Source organism: Aegilops tauschii, chromosome 6, assembly GCF_002575655.3.
Source record: "Aegilops tauschii subsp. strangulata cultivar AL8/78 chromosome 6, Aet v6.0, whole genome shotgun sequence".
NCBI lineage: Eukaryota > Viridiplantae > Streptophyta > Magnoliopsida > Poales > Poaceae > Aegilops > Aegilops tauschii.
In genome coordinates this window covers 38,957,969-38,981,727 of record NC_053040.3, presented here as the reverse complement: position 1 = coordinate 38,981,727, position 23,759 = coordinate 38,957,969, and the positions used below count along the sequence as shown (strand labels likewise).

General features: G+C 47.7%; 1 protein-coding gene and 1 long non-coding RNA gene across 2 annotated transcripts; both read right to left on the bottom strand.

Moving 5' to 3' along the window:
- Positions 1-2,621: 2,621 nt before the first annotated feature.
- Positions 2,622-6,633, bottom strand: LOC109784915 (uncharacterized). Its single transcript, XM_020343528.4, has 3 exons — positions 5,389-6,633; positions 4,309-4,408; positions 2,622-2,880 (listed from the first exon to the last, which is right to left on the bottom strand). Exons 1-2 carry the CDS (start codon positions 6,533-6,535, stop codon positions 4,356-4,358), a joined length of 1,200 nt encoding a protein of 399 aa, XP_020199117.1. The 5' UTR covers positions 6,536-6,633; the 3' UTR covers positions 2,622-2,880; positions 4,309-4,355.
- Positions 6,634-12,357: 5,724 nt separating this feature from the next.
- Positions 12,358-13,173, bottom strand: LOC120967332 (uncharacterized). The gene is made up of 2 exons (XR_005761137.3): positions 12,852-13,173; positions 12,358-12,675 (listed from the first exon to the last, which is right to left on the bottom strand). It is a non-coding gene; the product is annotated as an uncharacterized lncRNA (long non-coding RNA).
- Between the last annotated feature and the right edge of the window lie 10,586 nt (positions 13,174-23,759).

The following is a 23,759-nucleotide window of genomic DNA, read 5'->3' as shown; positions in this document are numbered from 1 at the left end:
TTAGTCCAGTCAGAGTTTGGAGTATCACGTCTCCAGTCAGAGTTTGGAGTATCACGTCACTCGTGTGCTCCACCTACTTACTCCTCAAAAAAACACTGTACACAAAGATTGTAAGAACCACATCAATTTTGGTATTGATTTGTCCATGTTCAAAGGACTTCTACCACCAGATCCAAACTTCTCGCTTCACACATTAGGCTGCACTGCAGAATTTGAAAAGTAACTGGAATAAATTGGGCATTTATTTATGCTAATTAACTCGCAAGATGGATGGACGCAATTGTTCACGTACCTGATCCGGCAGCCGGCAGCTTCCGTGGAGCTGATAATTTTGCGTTTTGAGGTGCCATGTGACGTCAACGGCGGAGGGGTCATGGCCGTACCTGCCGTCGATGGCGAAACGGAGGTTGGGGCTCACAGAGCCCAAGAAGTCGCGGAAGAAGGCCACAACCAAGTCCTACCCTATCATGAATCGCGCTGCCGGGGAAAACGCAAATTATCAGCTCCTCTTACACGCAGTACCTCAGCTTAGTCCGCTCCCGCCGCCGGCCTCCACAGCGCCTTCCGCCGACCGCCAGTGCCCGCCCCCGGCGCCCATCACCCCATTGTCTTTTCGCTGCAGCTGCATGAGCACGACACAGGGGACAGTAAGCAGCAGCAGCACGAACACACAGGGCGGCCAGCCACAGAACAACATCATCAGTACGGGCCGGCCACAAGCACACGGGGCCGACGGCGGGTAATAGCAGCACCTGCAACATGACGGGGCGGCGGCGTCTCGCTGGTAACCCTAACCCTAGCTCGCCGGCCCAGGCAAATTGGGTGAGCCAGAGAAAGAGGACTGACCTAGTCGTCGCCTCCGCCGAGGACCACGGGGAATCGCTGGGAGGAGCCGCCCTCGTCTTCCGTCGAGCACCAGCAGAGACATAGGGGCGGCATGTTTCGACTTTCGATCCAGGTGGATGGGCGAAGAGGAGAGCGAGAGGGATCTGTAGAGAGGCACGGGATCTCGGCGGCGGCGAAGGGCGACTCCTCTCGGATATCGATGCCGGCTCCTCGATAGCCTCTCGGCGGCGGAGCGGGAGGCGGGGCGGCGACGGTGGAGTGGGAGAAAGAGGGAAAGAGAGAGGTCGCAGCGGGAGGGGGTGGATCGAGAGGAGGGGTCGCGGCGGTAGGGAGAGAGAGAGGGGGAGCGATCGTTGGGTTTTTTTTTGGCACCGGTTTTTTTCGCAGAAGGATAGCGAGTTAACGGAGGTGGGAGGAATGACGAAAATAAAACGCAGATGGGAGGATGACGAAAAAAAAACAGCAAAAATAAATCGCGCGGACTATTCATCAAGTCGTCCATTAGAAGTAGAGATCTATATACATCCATAATCACCTTCCGCTGCATGCACCGCTAGCAGGAGAAAGTACCAGCAGAAAAATAAAAGGAAAGGCGACAAGACCACCCCATCGTGACCTGGAAAGCATCTAAAAATAAATAAAATGTTTACATTTTGTACACAACTGTGATCAACATGTACGCAAAAACATAATACTGTGGTAGTTTCCCTTATGTCCATGTTTCGATGGAGGTCCTGTCATACGATATACGATATGATTTGCCCTAAAAATGAAGGACGACCCTAACGAGGGGCAACCGATATATCCCTTTTCAAATAAAAGAGGCGATAATCAATAAGATTTGTGCCGTTTACTGGTGTCACCCGTGTCCGTGTGAGTATGATTTGTAGATGAGCCACGCTGTTAATTATCTCCTCTTTGCTCAATTTTACTGTAATTGTGTTTTTCTCTGGGTTACACTTACCAATACGAGTTGAGTTTGCGCTGCCAGTGCCAGTGCAGAGGCAACTGGTCTCACACCTTGTGCAGGTAAAACCGGGGCTAATAATACTATTCCCACATAAATATGAAGAGCTGATTTTCTTAACAGAGTAGACCTGGATTACCATGGTAAGCGCGGAGCGTGAGTTGTAAAATGCGGCTTGCATCATCACACCCAGATTGCGGTCAGCGATGTGTAGAAGCAAATCCGCGCTAATGTCCCGTCACAATACCCAGATTAAGAGCCTTCCCAGCATCCAAACTAGCACTGAAACAGGAGTATTTATGTAAGGTGTAGTTCAACAAAGAGGAACTGGGAACCAGGTAGAAATACTGATGCGATTCAACATTCATTACTCAGAATCATGTTTCAAAACACCAAGCTCGAAACCAGAGGGAAATTCCACACACTGCACGCGCAATGTGACATCATGGAACACGAGCAAAATACAAGACGCAAGATAACCAAACGCAAGCACACTTGCGCATACACCAAATGCAAGCAGGATCAATTCATAGGTGAGCTTGCTAATCATGCTTGCTTGGAAAGCAGCAAACTAAAGAGCGACAAGTACGGAGTACTAATTAAACGAAGCAAGTCAATGTTCCCTTCAACCTTCGACTGGCAGAGCACGGGGGTTGTCAAATTAAGCAATTAATTCCTACAAATGAACTTCACAGCTGACCGGTGCATGCTACATAGAGAGTCAATCTGCTCGTCGAACATAGAAAATAGTAGAGCCTACAGCCAAAACCCATTTCCCAGGTAGAGTACACCAAATGCAAGCAGACAATTCATAGGTGAGCTTGCTTGAAAAGCAGCAAACTAAAGGAATGACAAGTGAAGTACAGAGTACTAATTAAACAAAGCAAGTCAATGTTCCCTTCATGAAGAGCATAGAAATTGTCAAATTAAGCAATTGATTCCTACAAATGGATTTCACAGCTGACCGGTGCATGCTACATAGAGAGCCAATATGCGCGTCGAACATACAAAATAGTAGACACTACAGCGAACAACCCATTCCTTCATTTCAGTCACCAGAATGTAACCTGCGGAGGAAGCAATATCATATCATCAGTCAAACAATTTTGCACCATTCTTCCAGGAAAAGCCATTGCAGTTACTCTCATAATTTTGTATGACACAAAACAGTAAACATTAGCTCCACCATTGTGGAAATTGTGTCAAAAAGCTTCAAAGGCGAATGATTCAGAATTATTAGACAAAATCAACACTTGAAACAGAGAATAACAGTAGGAAATTTGCAGTGTAGTGGCACACCTTCAACTTCTAATATTAGAAGTATTTGGTTATATTACTCTGAGTAGAGGCTAAAAGAAGAGAAGAGTGGGCACATGAGGGGCTCAATGGAGTAAGAAAGAAGAAGCATCTAGTTTCTAGCTCGCAGGCATAATTGCATAGACAGGACAACACGCAAGTTACACTTTGACTTGATACTCTTAACCACATAAAAAAGTTTCACGTCAATGTAGCAATCAGTAAAAGTTAAAAAATGAAGCATAGTAAAGTGTAAGTAGTACATTTGCGAATATCCAATTCTGAGCCCGGCCTCATCTGCACCCACTCAAGAAACAATTCAAAAAAAATCCAAATTTTTTGTGCAAGGTAGATAATTTGGTGCGTGAGGTGCGCTCCAAATTTCAGAGCATTTGGACATTTGAGCAGCTCTCAGCGAAAAAGACAAATTGGGTCAGAACAGTATATGAACAGTACACTATTTAACAGACCCTAAATTTGTCTTTTTTGCCGAGAGCTACTCAGATGCCCAAATGATTTGAAATTTGGAGCGGACATCACGCACCAAATTATCTACCATGCCAAAAAAAATTGGAATTGTTTGAAATTTTCTAGTATTTGTTTTGATTTTTGTATTGAGCACAGGTGCAGATGATCCTGGGAGGCAAAACACCTCACTCGTACATTTGCTACTACTTATCATAATAATATTCTCATCTCTGAGAAGGCACAAGCATATACATAATCAGGGGATGGGGAAGGGTCCTAGTTTATCAGTCATTGCAGGGGCTAGAGGGAGAAGAACCTGACACTACCAGAAGGAAATGGGGGAGTACTTACGAGGAGTTGAACTGAAAGCAAGTCAGCCGGATGGGTGTGGAAGCGAGTGAAAGAACACATCCAGTAGAGAGGGGTTAAATGTAAGTAAATAAAACTGAAGGCAGGTGGGTGGGTGGGTGGAGGCGAATGGAAGAGAACGGAAAACTGCTGAGGAAGGATGAGGAAAGGATGAGGAAACAGTGCATCGAGAAAAGATTCAAGATGCAGCTCAGAGCATAGGAGGTGACCAGGTGGGCAACAGACTAGCTCAGCAAAAAGTTGTAGAGTCCTCTCTTGCAATTTGGTACTTGAAATGGCAGTAAAAAGGAAATCGTTACATTTATTTGAAGGAACAGTTTGCATTCCTAACAAGTCAACATACATGCAGAAGATGCGATTACCTGCTCAGCCAGTACATCAGAACAGAGTATTTAACCAGACAATCGCCTTATTTATTGTGCATAACATCAGATGCATCATGTCTACCACCAATGCCTGTTACTGCAAGCATAAGAAGTTAAACAACCAATGTCATTCCAACAAAAAGCCAAACAGATATGAGGAGGCATCAAGGAGATATTTAGATAAACTCATAGCTGTATCTTGAAAAACAAGCATAGTTTTGATACAGCATTAGGACAAGTGATGTGTCTATTCAGATTTAGATTATCCACTCGCAACAGACTCTTTTGAAGTGTTAAGATTAACTGTGAACAATTATTTGAATTTTTCATTATTGATTTAAGATCATTGCAAGATTGGCAGACATAATAATATAGAATGAAAGAAATAGAACTAAGTTTGAAGCTTCCAAATGTACCTATTGAGCTGCCTATTTGACATTTCAGTTGGTTCAAGCTAGTTTTTCATGTTGTCTTCAACTTCCAACTGATAGGTATTTTATCTTGAGAAAAACTTCGCAGCAGTTATACACTAAAAGTAAGTTTATAAAATTCTTGCATATGTCAATAGGCAGGCAACGGTGAAATATAGTTCAGTGAATTTGCTAATCTTGGTGTTCAGTTTTATGTATAGATATTCATATAATGAACTGATAGAAACAGTTTGCTATTTCTGACTGGAACAACATAGTTCAATGATAATAATAATAATATGATAACATAAGAACATCGCCACATATATGTTGAATGCATCATCGATGACAGCCCATCACCTAGGTACGGAAGCCAAACTGGTGACATAAAAAACATAACAAACACTAGCTATAGCCTATAATAACTATAGGTAAAATATGTGAATCCATATATAACCATCACATAAAAAGCACACACATGAGCATCATAACAGAATCAAAATCGCTATACGCTGAAGAGGCCATGAAGCAGCGAAAGAAATAAATGATATGTGACACTACTTAAAATTGTTGGCTTAACACAAAATGATGTGACCATAATTTCATCAGCCAATTATCGACACATAACTTGGTTTTTTTCTAACCTTAGTGTAGGGCATGGTATTACCTGCAGTGTAGACACTTTCGAATGGAAAATAGCGAGAAACGGTCGTAGTGTTGGAAAGCCTCTTGAACTTCAGTGACTCAAGATGGATCATGAAGAGGCCGATAACCGTTCGCAACAACAACACATTATTGTCTTGAGCAAACCCTACCATCTCTATGCCCCCTTTCTCCTCTGGTTTCAGGGAAAGTAGCTTGTCCAGTTGAATAGTTCTTGCAAGCACCCATGAAGCAACACCATCACAACCAGTTATCCTCTTCCATAACTGTGGGGCACAGCAGTCTGAGTGTGATATGAAGAGGAAACCTAGCACACCACCCTCTGCCCGCACAAGCTTGAAGCCATTCCGCTCCCGCTCGCCCCACATATGCACCGGCACCCGTATCACAGCTAGCCTCTGCTTCTCCAGATCAAACTCGAGAATTCCATTCAATTTCCCGGCAAGCGGCCAGTAAAGGGAATCTCCAGCCAGCGCAGCGTCCTCGGCACAAACGATGGCGGAAAACTGAGATCCATGAGCCTGGTATGGGAGCGGTGTCGAGATGAGACTTCCCCATACGCCGGTCTTTGACGAGTAAACGCAGGCGAGCGCTCGTCTAGGTTGTGCGCCGTGGCCGTCTGTCACCGCCAAGACCACCTGGAAATGTTGGACGTCTCCCGGAGGGCGATACACCGCCCCGCCGACCCCAATCTCCGCCGCACGTTCCGCGACCACCGGGGGAATGGCCACCCGGTGCCGGTCGCCGGCGACGGGGTCCCACACAAGGACCTCGAGAATCCCCGGAAGGAAAACGAGTAGGAGGCCATGGCGGCATCCGAGGGAGACGAAGTAGTCGCCGTCATCGCGCTGAAAGGGGAAGGGCCCGAGAGGGACACGGTCGGGGGCATCCAGAGTGGGCTGGAAGGAGAGGCGATCGAATCGGTTGAAGAAGCCGAGGAGAGGAGGGTTGCGGCGGTGGCGGAGGCGGAAGCGGCGCCGGAATCGGGGGTCGGAGACGAGGCCGCGCCAGCGCCTGCAGACGGCCGATGCGCGCGGGAGGGCGGAGGGCTGCGGGGGGAGGCGGAGCAGGATCTCGGAGAGCAGGTCGTCGTCCTCCAGCGGGGACGCCGCCGGCGAGCGGCGGCAGTGGCGGCGGCGGGGGCTGCTCATCTCGCCCTACTCACTGGTGCGGGAGGATATTTTGTTTTCTCTCCGAAAGAGAAGATGGTGCGGGTGTGGTGTGGACTGTGGACTCGAATCAGAAGTTCAGAACGTGGTGAGAACCAAAACCCAAACTGGGCTGCAGACTGAAGCCCACATCAGTTGCTAGATAAAGGGAGGAAGTTTTATTGCAGACACCACAAAAAAGAACTCTTGATTCATTAATTAAAATGACTGTTTCTAAAAAAAAGAATATATTCAGGAACTCAAGCCTATTTTTTGTGACCCACTTTTTTTACGCACGGGGGAGAAGAGGTAAAGCAAAAAAGCGCACACACCGACAATACACCTAGCAGGGAAAACGAAGAGGGAAACACAACAAAAAGCACCACCAATGTAATCGAACGGCATCGGTCAGCCGAGACCAAAACCACGGCACTGCACCATCGACGTAATTGAAAGGCTTCACACATCCGAGACTGCACAATGCCGCGACACCACCTTTGTCACAAGGCACATTCGAAGGATCATGCGAGACCGAGACGCCACTCACATAGTCGAAGGGCATCGCCAAGCAGACCAAACCACGACATTGCACCGTCGACGCAATCAAAAGGCGCCTCGCATCCAAGACTGCACAACATCGCGACACCACCTATGTCGGGGGTATATTCGAAAGGACACGCGAGGCCGAGACGATGCCAGGGTACCTGTGTGCCACCGGCGTAGTCGCAGGGCATCGCCTAGCAGAAACACACCAAGAAGCACCCGAGCACGAACACCACCAAAGAAGAGCACAAAAACCACCGTCGACCCCAAGCCAGCCCCACCACCACCGACATCAGCCACACTCAGAGCAGGAAGATGGCGGTGGAGTGTGGCTGATGGCAGGCAAAAAAATGGCAGTGATATTTTACCAATTGATAATCCCCTCCCAAAGAAAAGAGGTACTGATGATAATCGTTTGTGTTCACCCAGAGTCGCCACCTGTGAACATCCGAAGAATAATAAAACCAGAGCTCTGCTCAGTTTTACTTAATCATAGCGTCATCAATTGATAATTCCTTCTTTTTTGTTGTCCCTGCCACTAACCTAATCGTTTGTGCCTGCGCTCTCATTGAAAATAAGGTAACCGGTGTTAATCCGCTTCTGAATGTTACAAAACATGTTTTGCTTAAACGAGCAAAAGTTTGCTAATCACAACAACACAATTATTCATCTTTTTTCCTCTTCGCCAGGAATAAGTGAGACCTTTTTCCTTCTTCACAAATGTTGGGACTCATCTACTCACAAAATGCACGGCCATCAAGGAAGCAAGCACCTACTAGTACTATTTAACTGAAGCAAGTAACTCTATCTTATCATGCCCATACACAAGACAACAGAGAGAAATTGTAAAACTAGGATATCATAGTCTGCTTCTATCAGTTGTAAAACTTATTCCATCAAACCACTCATGCAAAACCTTTTGCAGGCAGTTGTATACAGAAGCATCTTCCAACTCCCAGGTCACACTCAATTGGATTGAACATCCAATGTCAGGACAAAGCCTATAAATTCTGAGTCAAGAACCAGATGGAAATTCAAGAAAAACACACGAAAATGGGTCATCACGGAATATGTTTTGCAAAATCGCACCACTAATGCAAAAGGTTTGCTAATCTCAACACGCAACGGCAGATCCATGGTAACATTGCCCTCTCATTGGTTTACCTATCCCTGTTCCTGATCGCAAGAACCGAAACTATTCATCTTTTTTTTTCCTTTTGCCAGGAATAATAAGTGAGACCTTTTAATTTCTTCAAAACCTACTCACAATATCTCAAATGTTGGCCAACTCATCAAATCCTACATCTCATCTCAAAGGGAAAAAGAAGAAGAAGCATGCCAGTAGCAAAATGACATTGCCGCCATCCTGGTTGAGTCCAGCTGTGCTACAACAAATAGCACCACACAGCCAGCTGCAGTTCACATTCACTAGACAGAATCAGATAACAAAATCAACAAAAAGATACAGAAAACTGGAACATACTTGCTTGCAAATTAAGCCAACCGAGAGGGACAAGTACTAATTAATGGAAGCAAATTAATGTTCCTTCATGCCAGCCGAGAATGTCTACATAAGTTAGATAATAGATAAATCAAGCGATTAGTTCCTACAAGTTCATTTAACAGCTGACCAATGCATGCTACATGCAGGCGCAATCTCCGCAGTCGACATTTAGAATGGGAGAAACTACACCCAACAACTCGTTTCTACATCTCAGCCACCAGAATGTAACTGTAGATTCCTGCAGAGCAAGCAATATCATATCAGTCGAATAAACTTGGTACTATTCAATCAGGAGTTATTCTCATAAAGTTTTCTATGACTCAGCAGTAAACGTTTGCTTCACAATTGCGGAAATTGTGTCAAAAGCTCCAAAGTTGAACCATCTCTGCATTATTAGACAAATTAAACCAACATTTGAAACAGAGAACGATAATAGGTAATTTGTAGTGTAGTAGTGCACCTTCAACTTCTAATATTAGCAGTCTTTGGCTACATCTGGTCTGCGTAAAGACTAAAAGATAAGTGGGCTTATGAGGGGCTCATTAAGTAGGATAGCATAAGAGCAACTCCAACGCGCTGACCCATTTCGTCCGCGCGTGTCAGTTTGGATCAAAACGGACACAAAAGTCGGCCCAACGCGCCAACCCAAACGGACGCACGTCCACTTTTCGTCCGCCAGGCGGCCCATTCCAGGCCCAAATTTGGGCCTCATTTGCGTTGGTGCGGACACAAGGGGGACGCGCCCGATGCCCGCCTACTCCCCCCTGGCCCGCCAGTCGATGGCACATAGGTCATTCTCTTCCTCCCATCGACAGCAAGCACCAGGCCACCCCACCCCGTCGCCACCGCCGCCCAGCTCTGGTGCCCTCGCTAGCCGGCCGCATCCACTTACCTCCCCCACAGCACGCCACCTTCCAACGTCGCCGCCTCGCTGCCGAGCCACCGCAGTTTTCCCGAACGTCGCCGCCAGCACCACCTCGCCCTCCATGCCCCCGACCAGCTCCTACGACGACGCACGCTCGCCGGATGCCGCCAGGCCAGTTACCTGGTCCAGAGGAGGTGCGCGGCTTCTTCGCCGGCCTGCTTCTTCGACAACGCCCGCGAGCTTTTCGACGGTTTGCCCACAAGGTACAAATGGACTCCGCTGACGAGTTCTTTTTCCACAATTTCATTTGCGACTCGGATGATTCTTCATCCGACGATGAGGAGATGGTGGCTGCTGTGTTGGTCGTCCATGACCACCTGAGTAGGCAGCGGCCGTTGTTCCGGGGCACACTCCGGCGCTGAATCGCAACCGAGAGAGAGGCCATTTCCTTCTCTCGAAGGACTATTTCGAGACACCCAACCTGCTCTTCAAGCATCACCTATTCCGGCGCCGTTTCCGTATGGCTAGGCATGTTTTCAACCGTATCCGGGAGGGGGTGGTGGCATACTTAAGTATTTCGAGTGCAAGGAGGATGCCCTTAGAAAGATTGGCTTCTCTTATCAGAAATCCACTGCCGCTATTCGGATGCTTGCATACGGAGTTCCCGCTCGGTGATCTCATTGATGAGTATGTCCATATGAGCGAGTCCACATGCCTAGAGTCCATGTATAGGTTCTGCAAGGCTGTGATAGCAGTGTTTGGCTCCGAGTACTTGAGAGAGCCAAATGTTACAGATACAACCCGCTTATTGGCGATGAATGCCAACAAGGGCTTCCGGGGATGCTTGGTAGCATAGATTGTATGCACTGGCAGTGGAAGAACTGCCCTTCTGCTTGGCATGGGCAGTATAGGGGCCATGTCAAAGCTTGCACCGTCATACTCGAGGCCGTGGCTTCGCAAGATCTATGGATTTGGCACTCTTTCTTCGGCATGGCTGGATCTCACAATGATATCAACGTGCTTCAACGCTCTCCGGTGTTTGCAAGGCTTGCCGAAGGCAACTGCCCGGAGGTGAATGTTAACATCAATGGCCACAACTACAACAAAGGATACTATCTAGCTGACGGTATCTATCCTCAGTGGACTACTCTGGTGAAGACAATCTCCAACCCTGTATGAGAGAAGAGGAAGAGATTTGCCCAAGAGCACAAGAGTGCTAGGAATGATGTGGAGCGTGCCTTCGGTGTTCTGCAATCTCGATGGGGCATCGTTCCATATCCTGCTAGAACTTGGAGCACCAAGAAGTTGTGGGAGGTGATGAGTGCTTGTGTGATCATGCACAATATGATCGTGGAGGATAAGGGCACGGAAGACGGAACATATCTACAACCAAGGGTTTCAGTTTCAGAGTGACAATGTTGTGCCTAAGTATGAGGAGTGCCAACATTTGCATAGTTCACTCAATCTCACCATCAAATGCATGATTGGGAAACTCACATTCAGCTGCAAAATGATTTGGTTGAGCATATGTGGCTAACGTTGGCAACCAATAGATGTATCTTTTTTTGAATGTATTTGAGACAAATTAATTTTTATTTGGCTTATAAACTATGATATATTTATTTGGCTTGCGAACTATGATACATTTGTTTCGTTGTGAAAGTGAAACCATGTAAAATGTTTGTATTTTGTTTGAATTATGTTTGAAAAAACACGGCATGCCGGCCGCGAGTTCGAAAATGGGTCTGCACATTGGGCGCACGGCCAACCCAAACGCAAAAGGGGGCGGACGACGTGCGGGCGGCCGACCCAAACAGACAAAAAGCGGACAAAGCGCGCATCCATTTGGGTCAGTGCGTTGGAGCTGCTCTAAATGTCTGGTTTCTAGTTCATAAGCATGCTTTTAGAAATGTACGAGCTTGCTAGTCAATAACAAATCGAAATTCATCAAATTCTTGCAGTACAAGCCTCAAACAAGGGGTCATGCATCATCTTACTAAGACTTTGGTCCAAAATGATTATTAATTTTTTACTCTCCAGTCTCTACAGCATCAAGTAGTACTTCCACCACTAACATGCCAGTAAAAGTAAAAAATGGTGTTGGTGATATGAGCAGTTTTTATGGTGAATCTAATCATGTCAGTTTGATCACTTGTTTCATATGAAGTTTTAAACATCAATGGTGGCAACCAATGAAGAAATTACAATCCAGAAAAAGCATAGCTACTGATAGTTTGGACCAACCAAATTAATATTACCGGAGTGCCAACTCAAGCTTGGAATCCCTTCGTGTCCGTTCTGCCGCCTCTACCTTCTTTTCTCTCCCACCTGGTGCTGACTACATTTGCTTCTGAGAAGATTGATTGCCTGCCCTTGTGTGTTCTAACAGAGAAAATGTTGCATAAGATTATTTCACTTCAGCGCATGTTTTGTTCTCAGAACAAACATGGAACTGAATGTGCCGTCGCAGGTTAGCTCCTCCGCGGGACGCAGGTCCTATTCTTGATGTTCTTATGTGAGCCTATTTTCTTGGAAAAATTCCACTTTTTGCTGATTGCAATTCAATGTCAGGGTGTGGACTGTAGGTTCTATGAGTGTCATGATGTCATGGTCGGTGACTAGCGCAACGTGGCGAATTGTCTGAAAAAAGAGAAGATGCAATTGGAGTAATCTCGCATCCAACCTGAAGCTCACATGGCGAAGGCAGTTCACGTGGAGATGGGCATGAGGTTGTTTGTGAATGAGATGCAATTGATGCACACAACAGTAGTAGAGATACGTGGAGATGGTGGCCGACGGCGGCGACAGCTACGACGTCAATGGTGGTGACGCAATTGCAGCAGGTGTGGACGGCGGCGCTGCGGCCCTTGCGATTTCTTCTCTAAAGTATGAACACGAAACAAGAGTGAGACGAACAGAGGGAAAACAATCTTATACGACCCGGGTCGTACGCCCCCGGACGTGAGACCCTCTCCATCGGCTGACACCTGGACAAACGAATCTTAAAGCAATGCTGAATCCTGTTTCGGCCCCCGACTCATCCTGCTCGCTCAGTTTAACAAATCCCCAATTCCATTCTGCATTCGCCGGCGCCCAAGCTCGCCTGTCGGCCGTCGTCGTCGTCGCCGCCGCCGCCGCTGCAACTCTTCCTGCTCGCTCTATCGCGGAAGCACCGGAGCACCGTCCCTGCTGCTCTCTTCCTCGTTGTCCACGCCTACGCTCCTCGGCTCCCTGGCAGATTGGACATGGAGGCACATCAAATTGCTTTAGGCCACATCTTGTATGAGAACAAATTCACAAGAAAACGAGGTGCCAAGAAAGTCAGGCATCAACAATATACAGGGAAAGTGCTAATTGATTCAACTAGTGACTTCAGGCCACGAGACAGAGCCAGCTTAGCAACACACCGTCGGCGAGAAGCTTGATTGCAGCCAAGGGGTGCGTTCATAGTGCGCCGCCGGTGCCGGAAGTGGAGGCGCCCAGGAGCATCGCAGTGGCCTGCGGGGATAAGCTCACCGGCGGCAATGTGAAGAGATTGAAGTGGATAGGAATCGTGATTTGGGAACGGGGAGTGGGGAACGAGACGACTGCTGCTTTACGATTCGTATCGCCAGGTGTCACGTGCGGGGCAGGGTCTCACGATCAGCTTTGTGCGACCCGGTCGCATAGGATTTTTTTCCACGAACAGAGGCCCACTTATTTCAGCGACCTGCTGCCACATCATCATCCAAGTCAGCGAAAAAATAATGCCTAATCACAAAACCAGATACAAAACCACTCTTGATGTGTCACTAAACCACTCAGGGCTAGATTAAACCGGTATTGACATTTTTGGGGTCTAAATTAGACCAAAATTAACTTTGGGGGTTTATGGAGACATTGCAATGCATTTGAGGGTGAAAACTATACTTCTTTCCTAACTAAATGAAGGGATTTTTGTGTTCAAAAAAAATGAAGGGATTTTTTTTCCTAGACAAGTACATACCTAAGAGGGTGATCCCCGTGAACCAGCATGTGGTTGAATGGTTAGCGGGACAGTGGTATTCCCTGCCCACCAGAGTTCGGCGAACTCTGCGTCGAGGGATGGTGCGATAGATGAGGGAGACCTTGAAGATCTCATGTAGCACTTAGGTCTCAAGGACGATGAATTGGATGATGTGGTCGTAGGGGAGGAGGAGGCCAAGGGTTTTGCGCAGGAAGCGAGATGGCTACCAATCGAGAATGTAATCACCGGTAAACCTTTCAGCTTATCGGCGTTGTTCCAAACTTTGAAGTTTGCCTGGGGTTTGGAACATACGCCGAAGTGCAGAGAAGCAGGAGAAAATGATGCATGTAAAATATGAAAAGATCTCGTTCTTTTGCACGGTTTGTGGATTGATGGGGTACGGGAGAACAAGGATTTCTAGTATGGACCTTGGATGCTTCAGGTGAAAAGGAGAACTAGCTATGCACCACCTAGTTTCTTAAGAGTGCCTTTTGGTAGGGCTCCTGTTAAGGCATATCTCTCTAGATGTAGTTTTGGTGATTGATGACAACATGTTTGCGGACTAATCGTGTGCTTTGAGCATTTCAGAGATTCATCCTTTGGCACGTGACGATTTCTTTCCCTTCGGAGTGTCATTCAAGACGGTGTAGCTCTTTCGCTTCTATTTTGGTGGACTAGTTCCGTAGGAGTCACCGTACTATCAAGAGGGGGTCCGTTTTGGTAAGGCTAGGGTGGAATCAACACGTACACATCCTTTTCACACCCTCTGAGCCTTTCCGCTTCAATGGAGAGCTCTTCCCCCCTTCTTTGGGCTTTGTCTGGTCCCAGCGGTAGTACCGCGGTACCCAGCGGTAGTACCGCTTAGGGGTCACAGGCGGCAGTACCGCTCCGCAGCGGTAGTACCGCCGGTGGGTCCTCAGCCGTAGTACCGCAGCGGTACCAGGCCCCTACCGCGTCGATTCGAGGGGGTCGATTCTCGTGTCGGATTGTGCGGTACTATGCAGCGGCAGTAGAGCGGCAGTGCCGTTCATGAGCGGTAGTACCGCCCTACCACCGCGGCAGTACCGCTCGGGTCCCTCTCTCTCCTGCCCTCCAAACTGCACGGCAGTATCGTCTGTGGGAGCGGTAGTACCGCTGTGCACAGCGGTAGTGTCGTTGCCTCCTGCGGTAGTTCCGCCCTCTGCGGGGCTGTTTTGGGGGGTAACTGTTGGATTGTTCCCCCCACTATATAAGGAGGTCTTCTTCCCCAAAGTTGACCTACCTCTTCCCCCAAAAGCTCCATTGTTACTCCAAGCTCCATTTTCGCCCGATCTCTCTCCCTAACCAATCAAACTTGTTGATTTGCTCGAGATTGGTTGAGAAGGCCCCGATCTACACTTCCACCAAGAGAAATTTGATTCCCCCCACTAATCCCTAGCGGATCTTGTTACTCTTGGGTGTTTGAGCACCCTAGACGGTTGAGGTCACCGCGGAGCCATAGTCCATTGTGGTGAAGCTTTGTGGTGTCGTTGGGAGCCTCCAATTAAGTTGTGGAGATTGCCCCAACCTTGTTTGTAAAGGTCCGGTCGCCGCCTTCAAGGGCACCAATAGTGGAATCGCGGCATCTCGCATTGTGTGAGGGCGTGAGGAGAATACGGTGGCCCTAGTGGCTTCTTGGGGAGCATTGTGCCTCCACACCGCTCCAACGGAGACGTACTTCCCCTCAAAAGGAAGGAACTTCGGTAACACATCCTCGTCTTCACCGGCTCCACTCTTGGTTATCTCTACTTTCGCAAGCTTACTTGTGTTAAATCCCTTGCTTGCTTGTGTGCTTGTTGTCATTGTATCATATAGGTTGCTCACTTAGTTGCATATCTAGACAACCTACTTTGATGCGAAGTTTAAATTGGTAAAGAAAAGCTAAAGATTGTTAGTTGCCTATTCAACCCCCCCCCCTCTAGTCAACTATATCGATCCTTTTAATTGGTATCAGAGCCTCGTCTCTTTATTAAGGACTTGACCGTCCGAAGAGTATGGTTGACGTCATAGATGGTGTGGAGGAGCACTCCGGTGCGAATCCGGTATCGTCTACGGGAGATGGGGGTACCGTGGTCTCTCGTGAGGAATTCAATATGGCGTTGGACACATTGAAAACCTCCATGACGACCGAGGTCGAAAGCATGTTTAATAAATTTCTCGAAGGGCTTAAACTTTCCACCACACCGTTGAAAGTGGGTGATCCCGCTAACAAGGTGACGGATGCTACCTCCGACAAGGGGGAAGCTACTAGCGAGAAAGCTCCTTCTTCTAGTGGTAAAAATGGCACCGGCATCTTTGCCTATGTGGAACCTCCACTTGTCTATGGTGGACCGCTTCCTTCCACTCATTTGAATCATGCCGGCCCGGCCCCTAAGATTGAGAAGAATGTGGAATTTGATTCTTGGTCTATCGTTTTAAGCGTCATTTAAATCATGTGAACACTAACCTATGGAGAACCATTGAAGAAGGTTTCTATCCGCATGACCAAAGCAACTTCACTCCTAGAGAAGCCGTGGACAATCAATTCAATGAGAATGCTCTCTTCATCATCCAAGAAGCAATCCCACCCGAAGATCTTCCTCATCTCCGGCCCTACTCCTTGGCCAAAGATGCTTGGCACCAAGTGGTTTCCCTCTATCGGGGAAGCGCAAGCATTCAACGCTCCAACTATGAAGTGGTGCAAGATGAAGCCGATGAGTTTGCAATGAAAGAAGATGAAGAACCTCGTGAGCTTTATCGGAGGGTAACCAAACTCGCGGTGTCTCTCCGAGATCATGGAAGTAAGGACACGGATAACAATTGGATCAAGCGCAAATTCCTCAAGGCAATGATGCCCTACCACAAAGCCATGTCCTCCGTCATTCGTCAAAGGCCGGACTTCCACACCTTGTCCTCAAGTGATGTGTTGGATGAGTTCGTTGCTATGAGCATCTTGGACAAGACTGCCGACAATGCGATACTTCGCTCTTAAAGAGTAAAGAAGCCCAACCTTGCTCTAAGGGCCAAGGTTAGTATGGAGGAAGAGGATGAAGAGGAAGAAGAGGAGAGCAACCTCGAAGATATGAAGTATGCCTATCATGAACACATGGCCCTTGCTTCAAGGCAATTTTGGAGCAAGAAGAACTCAAGGCCCAACTTCAGCAAGAACAATTCAAGTGGCGCAAAGGGCAAGCAACGAGTGAGGACTTGCTTCAATTGTGGCAATGTGAGCCACTTTGTTGCGGAGTGCCCTTATGAGAAGAGGGAAGACAATGGTGGCAAGCTCATCCGAAAGGACAAGGCCAAGTCTTTCCCCAACAAAAGCAACTTCACCAAGAAGACTCCTCCCAAGGCTTTGGTGGTACAAGAAGAGTACAATGAGGATGATGATGATGATGATGATGAAGATGGTGAGTCAATTGCCATGGCCTCCGTTGCCATTGCGACGACTCCACGGGTGTCTCTCTTCGACTCACCCAATGAGAGCATCACCGCCAAGTGCCTCATGGCTAAAGCCACCAACAAGGTAACCCCCAACATCAAAACTACCATCATTAATCATCCTTCTTTGACGGATAGCATTGATGAACATGAGGGAACAAATGTGGAGGAGAATGAGTTTGAGACCTTTATGAGTAAACTCAAGGGTAAATCTAAGAAGCACTTCGTTGCTCTCTTGGAACAGCTTGGTGAAGCCAATGACATGATCGAGGCTCACGAAGATACCGTCTCTAGGATGGAGGGGCATAGTCGTGACTATGCCGATGAGATCTCGGATCTTTCCAATGCTCTTGAGGAAGAGCGTGGTCTTCGTTTGGCTCTTGAGGAGTCACACAACGATGATCATGCTAAGTTAAAGAAAGATCTTGATCATGCTCTTGTTGTTTCTCGTGTGCTAAACTCTGAGAAGGCAAAGCTTGGGGTTGATCTAGCTAGACTCAAAGAGGAGTTTGACATTCTCGACAAGGCTCACAAAGTCTTGAAGGGTGTTCATGCTAGCCTCAAGGAGTCTCATGATCAACTTCAAGTGAAGCTAACCAAGGAGAAAGCCACCTTTCCTCATATGGTGTTAATTGATAATGCAAATGCTACTAACCCTTGTTGTGAGCATGTGCATCTTGTTGAGGAGAATGCTAAGTTGAAGGAGCAACTTGAGAAAGGCCTTGTGTCATGCATACAAGGTGAGAAGAACCTCAACGACCTTTTGAGCAATCAAAAGGAAGTTGTAGCCAAGGAGGGGATTGGGTTAGCACCCAAGCCCAAGAACAAGAAGAAGAATGACAAGACCAAACGACCTCCTCCTCTCAAGCAAACTTTTGTGAAGGAGGGAGAGGGTGCTTCCAAGGAGAAGAAGAACAATGCGAAGGGTGGCGGTGTCAAGAAGGGCAATGCCACCCCTCCCAACAAAGCCGGCGACTTTAACCCTTCTTATGTGTTATGCCGTGCTAGTGATGGGCATGTTTATGCCAAATTTGTTGGTTCTCCTCATGAGTATATTGAATGGTCTATTTGGGTTCCTAAGACCCTTGTTACTAACATCAAAGGACTCATTACAAAATGGGTACCTAAAACCAAGCATTGATCTCTTGTAGGTGTTTGCTTCCGGTGGGGGATCATGGTTGCTCGATAGTGGAGCTACAAATCATATGACCGGAAGCAAGGACTTGATGGTGGACGTGCACAAGATTTCATCTATGCCCACCAATGTCGAGTGGGGTGATGCCTCGTCTTCTAAGGTATTGGGACTTGGCAAGGTTGTCATTTCTCATGATCTCACGATCGAGAAAGTCATGCTTGTTGAGTCCCTTGCATACAATTTACTTTCCGTTCGTCAACTTGCAATCATGGGCTTTGCCACTTTCTTTGATATCGATACCGTGGCCCTCTTGTGGAGCAAGACTCTTAAAGTAGCCTTTGTTGGGCATGTCGAGAACGGTCTATATGTGATTAACTTTTCGGAGCGACCCACTAAGACCGCGACATGCCTAATGGCTAAAGTTGACGTGGGATGGATTTGGCATCGCCGTTTAGCCCATGTCAATATGAGATCTTTGCAAAGTCTTCTCAAGGGGGACCATGTCCGTGGACTAACGAATGTTAGTTTTGCTAAAGATCGTGCTTGCAGTGCTTGTATCGAAGGAAAGCTACATGAGAAGGCTCACCCTCCCACGACTATCATTTACTCGAAGAGGCCTTTGGAGCTCCTTCATTTGGATCTCTTTGGGCCTCCATCCTTTGATAGTCTTGGGGGTAGGAAGTATTGCTTGGTGATTGTGGATGACTATTCAAGATACACTTGGGTGTACTTCTTCAAGAGGAAGAGCGAGACCCAACAAACCGTCATTGACTTTGCAAATGAAGCCCAACGTCAACACAATGCAAAGATCTTGACTATAAGAAGTGACAACGGCACCGAGTTCAAGAACTACACATTGGATGAGTTTCTTAGTGATGAGGGGATCAAGCATCAATATTCCGCACCATACACCCCTCAACAAAATGGTGTAGCGGAGAGGAAGAACCGGACGTTGATGGATGCGGCAAGGACCATGATGGCGGAGTTCAAGTCTCCCTACAACTTTTGGGTCGAAGCCATCAACACCGCGTGTCATGCATCTAACCGTCTCTACCTCCGCAAAGGCTTGAACAAGACTCCATATGAGATACTCACCGGCAACAAGCCCAACCTCAAGTACTTCCGGGTGTTCGGGTGTAAGTGTTTCATTCTCAAGAAAGGTGTCCGTTTGTCTAAATTTGAGGCTAGAGCTTATGAGGGCATATTTGTTGGTTATGCTACAAACTCTCATGCTTACCGTGTTCTCAATAAGTCCACGGGACTTATTGAGGAAACGTGTAACGTGGAGTTTGATGAGAATAACGGCTCCCAAGTGGAGCAAAGTGGTACTTGTGATGTAGGTGATGAAATTCCTCCCCAAGCCATAAGAAGAATGGGTGTTGGTCATATCCTACCCATTGAGGAACCCTTTGTGGCTGAAGGAGAAGGACAATGTTCCACTCGAGTGGAACCATCACCAACCCAAGACCCACACGCTTTCGAAGAACATAGTGAAGGCCCTCAACCAAATGAACAAGATCAAGGGCAAGATCACCCTCAAGATGGTGGTGAACCACCACATGATGCCCAAGGTCAAGTTCTCACCAACGAGCAAGTCCAAGATCAAGAGCAAGCTCAAGATCAAGAACAAGCTCAAGACGGCGCTCAAGATGATCAAATTTCCTCTCCTCATCTCACTTCCGAGGAGGAATTGGAGCGTCGTACCGCCAAGATTGCTTCCAAGCTCACCACCAAAGGGCACATCATGGAGAATGTGCTTGGAAGCTTAACAAAGGGGGTAAGCACTCGTAGACAATTAGCAAACTATTGTGAACATCATGCGTTTGTCTCTTGTGTGGAACCCCAAAAGGTTTATGAAGCCCTCGAGGATCCGGATTGGCTTAATGCAATGCATGAAGAACTTAACAACTTCGAGCACAACAAGGTGTGGAGATTGGTGCCAAGGCCAACGGGGAACCATAATGTCATTGGGAACAAGTGGATATTCAAAAACAAGCAAGATGCTCATGGAACTATCATTCGCAACAAGGCTCGTTTGGTGGCACAAGGCTACTCCCAAGTCGAGGGTATCGACTACGGTGAAACCTTTGCTCCCGTTGCTCGCCATGAGTCCATTCGCATGCTAATTGCCTATGCTTCTCATCATAACTTTAAGTTGCAACAAATGGATGTGAAAAGTGCTTTTCTTAATGGTCCCATTAATGAGTTGGTCTATGTCAAACAACCCGCCGGGTTCGAGGATCCCTACTTCCCGGATCATGTGTATCAACTCGATAAGGCACTCTATTGCCTTAAACAAGCCCCACGTGCGTGGTATGACCACCTTACCGAGTTGTTACAAAATCGTGGATTTGAAGTTGGGCTAATCGACCCCACTCTTTTTACTAAGAAGGTCAAAGGGGAGTTGTTTGTGTGCCAACTATATGTTGATGATATTATCTTTGGTTCCCCTAACAAAGCTTTCAATGAGGAATTTGCCACTCTCATAACCTCAGAGTTCAAGATGTCTTCCATGGGAGAGTTGAAGTTCTTCCTCGGGTTCGAAGTGAAGCAAAGAAGAGAAGGAACCTTCATCAACCAAGCTAAATACACTCAAGACATGCTTAAGAGATTCAAGCTAAATGATGTCAAGCCGGCTTCCACTCCAATGCCCACCAAGTGCCAACTTGACATTGATCCCAATGGTAAAGCGGTGGATCAAAAGGTATATCGCTCCATGATTGGCTTCTTGCTTTACCTTTGCGCATCTAGACCGGATATCATGTTGAGTGTGGGAATTTGTGCATGGTTTCAAGCCACACCTAAGGAAAGCCACTTTGTGGCAGTCAAGCGAATCTTTCGATATTTGTCTCATACCCCAAACTTTGGCTTATGGTACCCCAGAGGAGCAAACTTCAAGCTTGTAGGATATTCGGACTCCGATTGGGCGGGAGACAAAGTGGATAGGAAGTCCACTTCCGGAGGGTGCCAATTCCTTGGTTGCTCTTTGGTGAGTTGGTCTTCCAAGAAGCAAAGTTATGTGTCTCTCTCGTCCACCGAAGCGGAGTATGTGGCGGCCGGTAGTTGTTGTGCACAACTCTTATGGATGAGGCAAACTTTAAAGGATTACGGTGTCATTTGTGACAAAGTGCCTCTTTGGTGTGACAATGAAAGTGCCATCAAGATTTCTCTCAACCAGGTGCAACACTTCAAGACGAAGCATATTGAGATTCGGTATCACTTCATCCGGGATCATATTAGGCGAGGGGAGATCGAGCTCAACTATGTCAACACTCATGATAACCTTGCAGATATTTTCACGAAGCCTTTGGATGAAGCAAGATTTCGCGAGTTATGGCATGAGCTAAATATCATTGATTCGAGCAATGTTGCTTGAACACTTGCACTCCCCACCATACTCAACTTGTTATCTTGTTTAGGTGTAGGCATGGACATAGGGGGAGTGTTGTTCTCTCAATGAACTCTCCCTCCCCCCATTATGCATAAATTGATCAACTCTTTCACATTAGCCATTTTTGATGGTACTTGTGCTTCAAATACAAGTTTGGTCATGGGCCCAAGGATAATTTTTCGTGGTGCCATACCAATTGACTCAAACATAGATGGCTCCGGCCACCGCCCTCTCCTTGGAGAGGTTGTGTCTTGTGGTTGGTCCTGTCTTGTGGTTGGTCCTCGTTGTCTCTTGCCTTTCTTTCTCTCTGCCTTGTCTTAGTTTCCTCCTCTTGCCGTTTGTTTTTTCCGTTCCTTTTGAGCCAAGCCTTCTTGTCTAGTAGTTGCGTCTCGCTGGGCGGTACTACCGCTGGTGGTGCGCGGTACTACCGCTTATGTTGACAAGCGGTACTACCGCCCACCCGAGCGGTACTACCGTTGGGGGGGGACCAGGGGATTATGTCGGGGCAGGGGGAGGTTTCGTCTCTCCCATGCCCATTCACACCGCCCCCTCGTTCCTCTTCTTCTCTCCAGCGTCGCCGCGGGAGGGCTCCAGCGGGCCGCCGTCTCCGGGCCATCCCTCTCCATTCCCTTTGGTGGAGTCGATCCCCACCCCGTCCTCTTGCCATGGATGCCGGTATTGCCCCCGTTCCTCCTCTCTTTTTTTCTAGTTCTCAGATCTAGCGTCTTTGGGGCAATAGTGGTTGCATCTCTCGATTTTTGGCTAAATCTCGGCTTGAGTAGTTTGGAGAAGGCGTCTAGACTGTGTGGATTAAGTTTTGGTAGGAGTATTTTTGAATTTGGCAGTCCGGTAGTGCCGGATCTGACCACGGCAGTAGGAACCGCCGTTTCCCAGTCTTGAGCGGTACTACCGCTCCCACTTGAGCGGTACTACCGCTTGTGCGGTACTGCCGCCTATGGCCAGCGGTACTACCGCTGCTTGCCCGATTCCATCATTTTCCTACCACTGTTTGATCCATGTTGTTTTGTTTGGAGGCTTATGCTCTTTCTTTCGTGTTGGTTCTTCTATTCGTGTGTTTGGTTCCAGGTGATGAACATCCTGAGCAGCAAGTCCGCCGTGTCAACCCCGGACGTGCAACATCAAAGCGCTACCGCACCTCTGAGTCAGCAGGTGCTTCCTCAAGTGCGCCACCTCCGCCTCAACTCCAGAAGAAACCTGCCAACAGGCCGAAGCCAAGGGGCAAGACTGTGACTGAGTTGACTGCCAAGGAGTTCTGGGAAAGGCGTCGCCGCAACCCCTATGCGGAAGCCCAAGAACCCAATTTGGTCAACCGCCCGTTCTGGAATCGCTTTCAGTTTGCCATCTACTTTGATGTGATCAAGGCCAAGAAGAATCTGTATGTTGATGTTCGTTCCATCGACACGGATGCCATGGAAAAGGATCCTGAGTACTTTGGTGAAGCTCTTCAGATGTGTTCTCAGCTAAACATTCTCAGAATCATGCAGTTCAACAAGGACTTTGATGCAGATTTGGTGGCTCAATTCTATGCTACTGTCCATCTTGGAACTGATGAAGAAAGGAATCTGACCTAGATGACAAATGGCAAGTTGCTTTATGTCAAGTGGAAGGCCTTCATGGAGTTACTTGAGGTGGAAGATCACGGGCTTGAAACTCCTGTCGGCTTTCGCCCTCACCGCAATGCCAACTCCACTCACAAGCAAGCCCTCTGGCCCTACTGCACTGTGAAGGTTAACCCTGTGACTAAGAAGGAAACCTATGAGTTGTCTACCTTTCTGGACATCCTTCATCGTGTCTTTCGAGAGACCCTCTTCCCTCGCATCGGGAATCTGGATATGGTCCACTCCTATCTCGTGGATATGCTTCTCTTTTGCCAGCATGAGAAGGAAGCAAACACTGGCGAGTCCCTGGACATTTCTCATGTTATGTGGTCTGAACTTCTTACTGCCATTTCTGAGCGCAAGTGCCCGATCTATGGTCTGTTCATCATGCTGCTCATTGAGAAGGCCTGGGCACGTGTCTATCCCAAGGTTATGCTGGAAACTGGAGAATTGGTTTCTCATGAGATCAAGCGTCTGAGGAAGAAGGACAATTGGGGCACCCTAGCCCCTAAATCCGGGGGTCCATCTACTGCTGCTGACATGGAGACCGAGGACGGGGCTGAGGCCGATGATGACGATGAGGACTATGAGCCTTCTGGGACAGAGCCCTCTTGGGCAAAGAAGCTCAAGCGCAAGATGAAGAAGCTCTTCTGCATGGAGTCTCATGGTAAGTACATGACTCATGTGGCTGAGAAGAAGGCCAGGGGCGTCACAAGGAACTCATGCGTCAGCTGGGTGCGACCGTTG

What these genes read in the sequence shown, in the direction of transcription:
- LOC109784915 (XM_020343528.4), bottom strand. Translation starts at nt 6,535, where the DNA reads ATGAGCAGCCCCCGCCGCCGCCACTGCCGCCGCTCGCCGGCGGCGTCC. An exon ending in CGAAAGTGTCTACACTGCAG is followed by an intron (nt 4,409 to 5,388) that starts GTAATACCATGC and finishes TTATGCTTGCAG; the next exon opens with TAACAGGCATTGGTGGTAGA.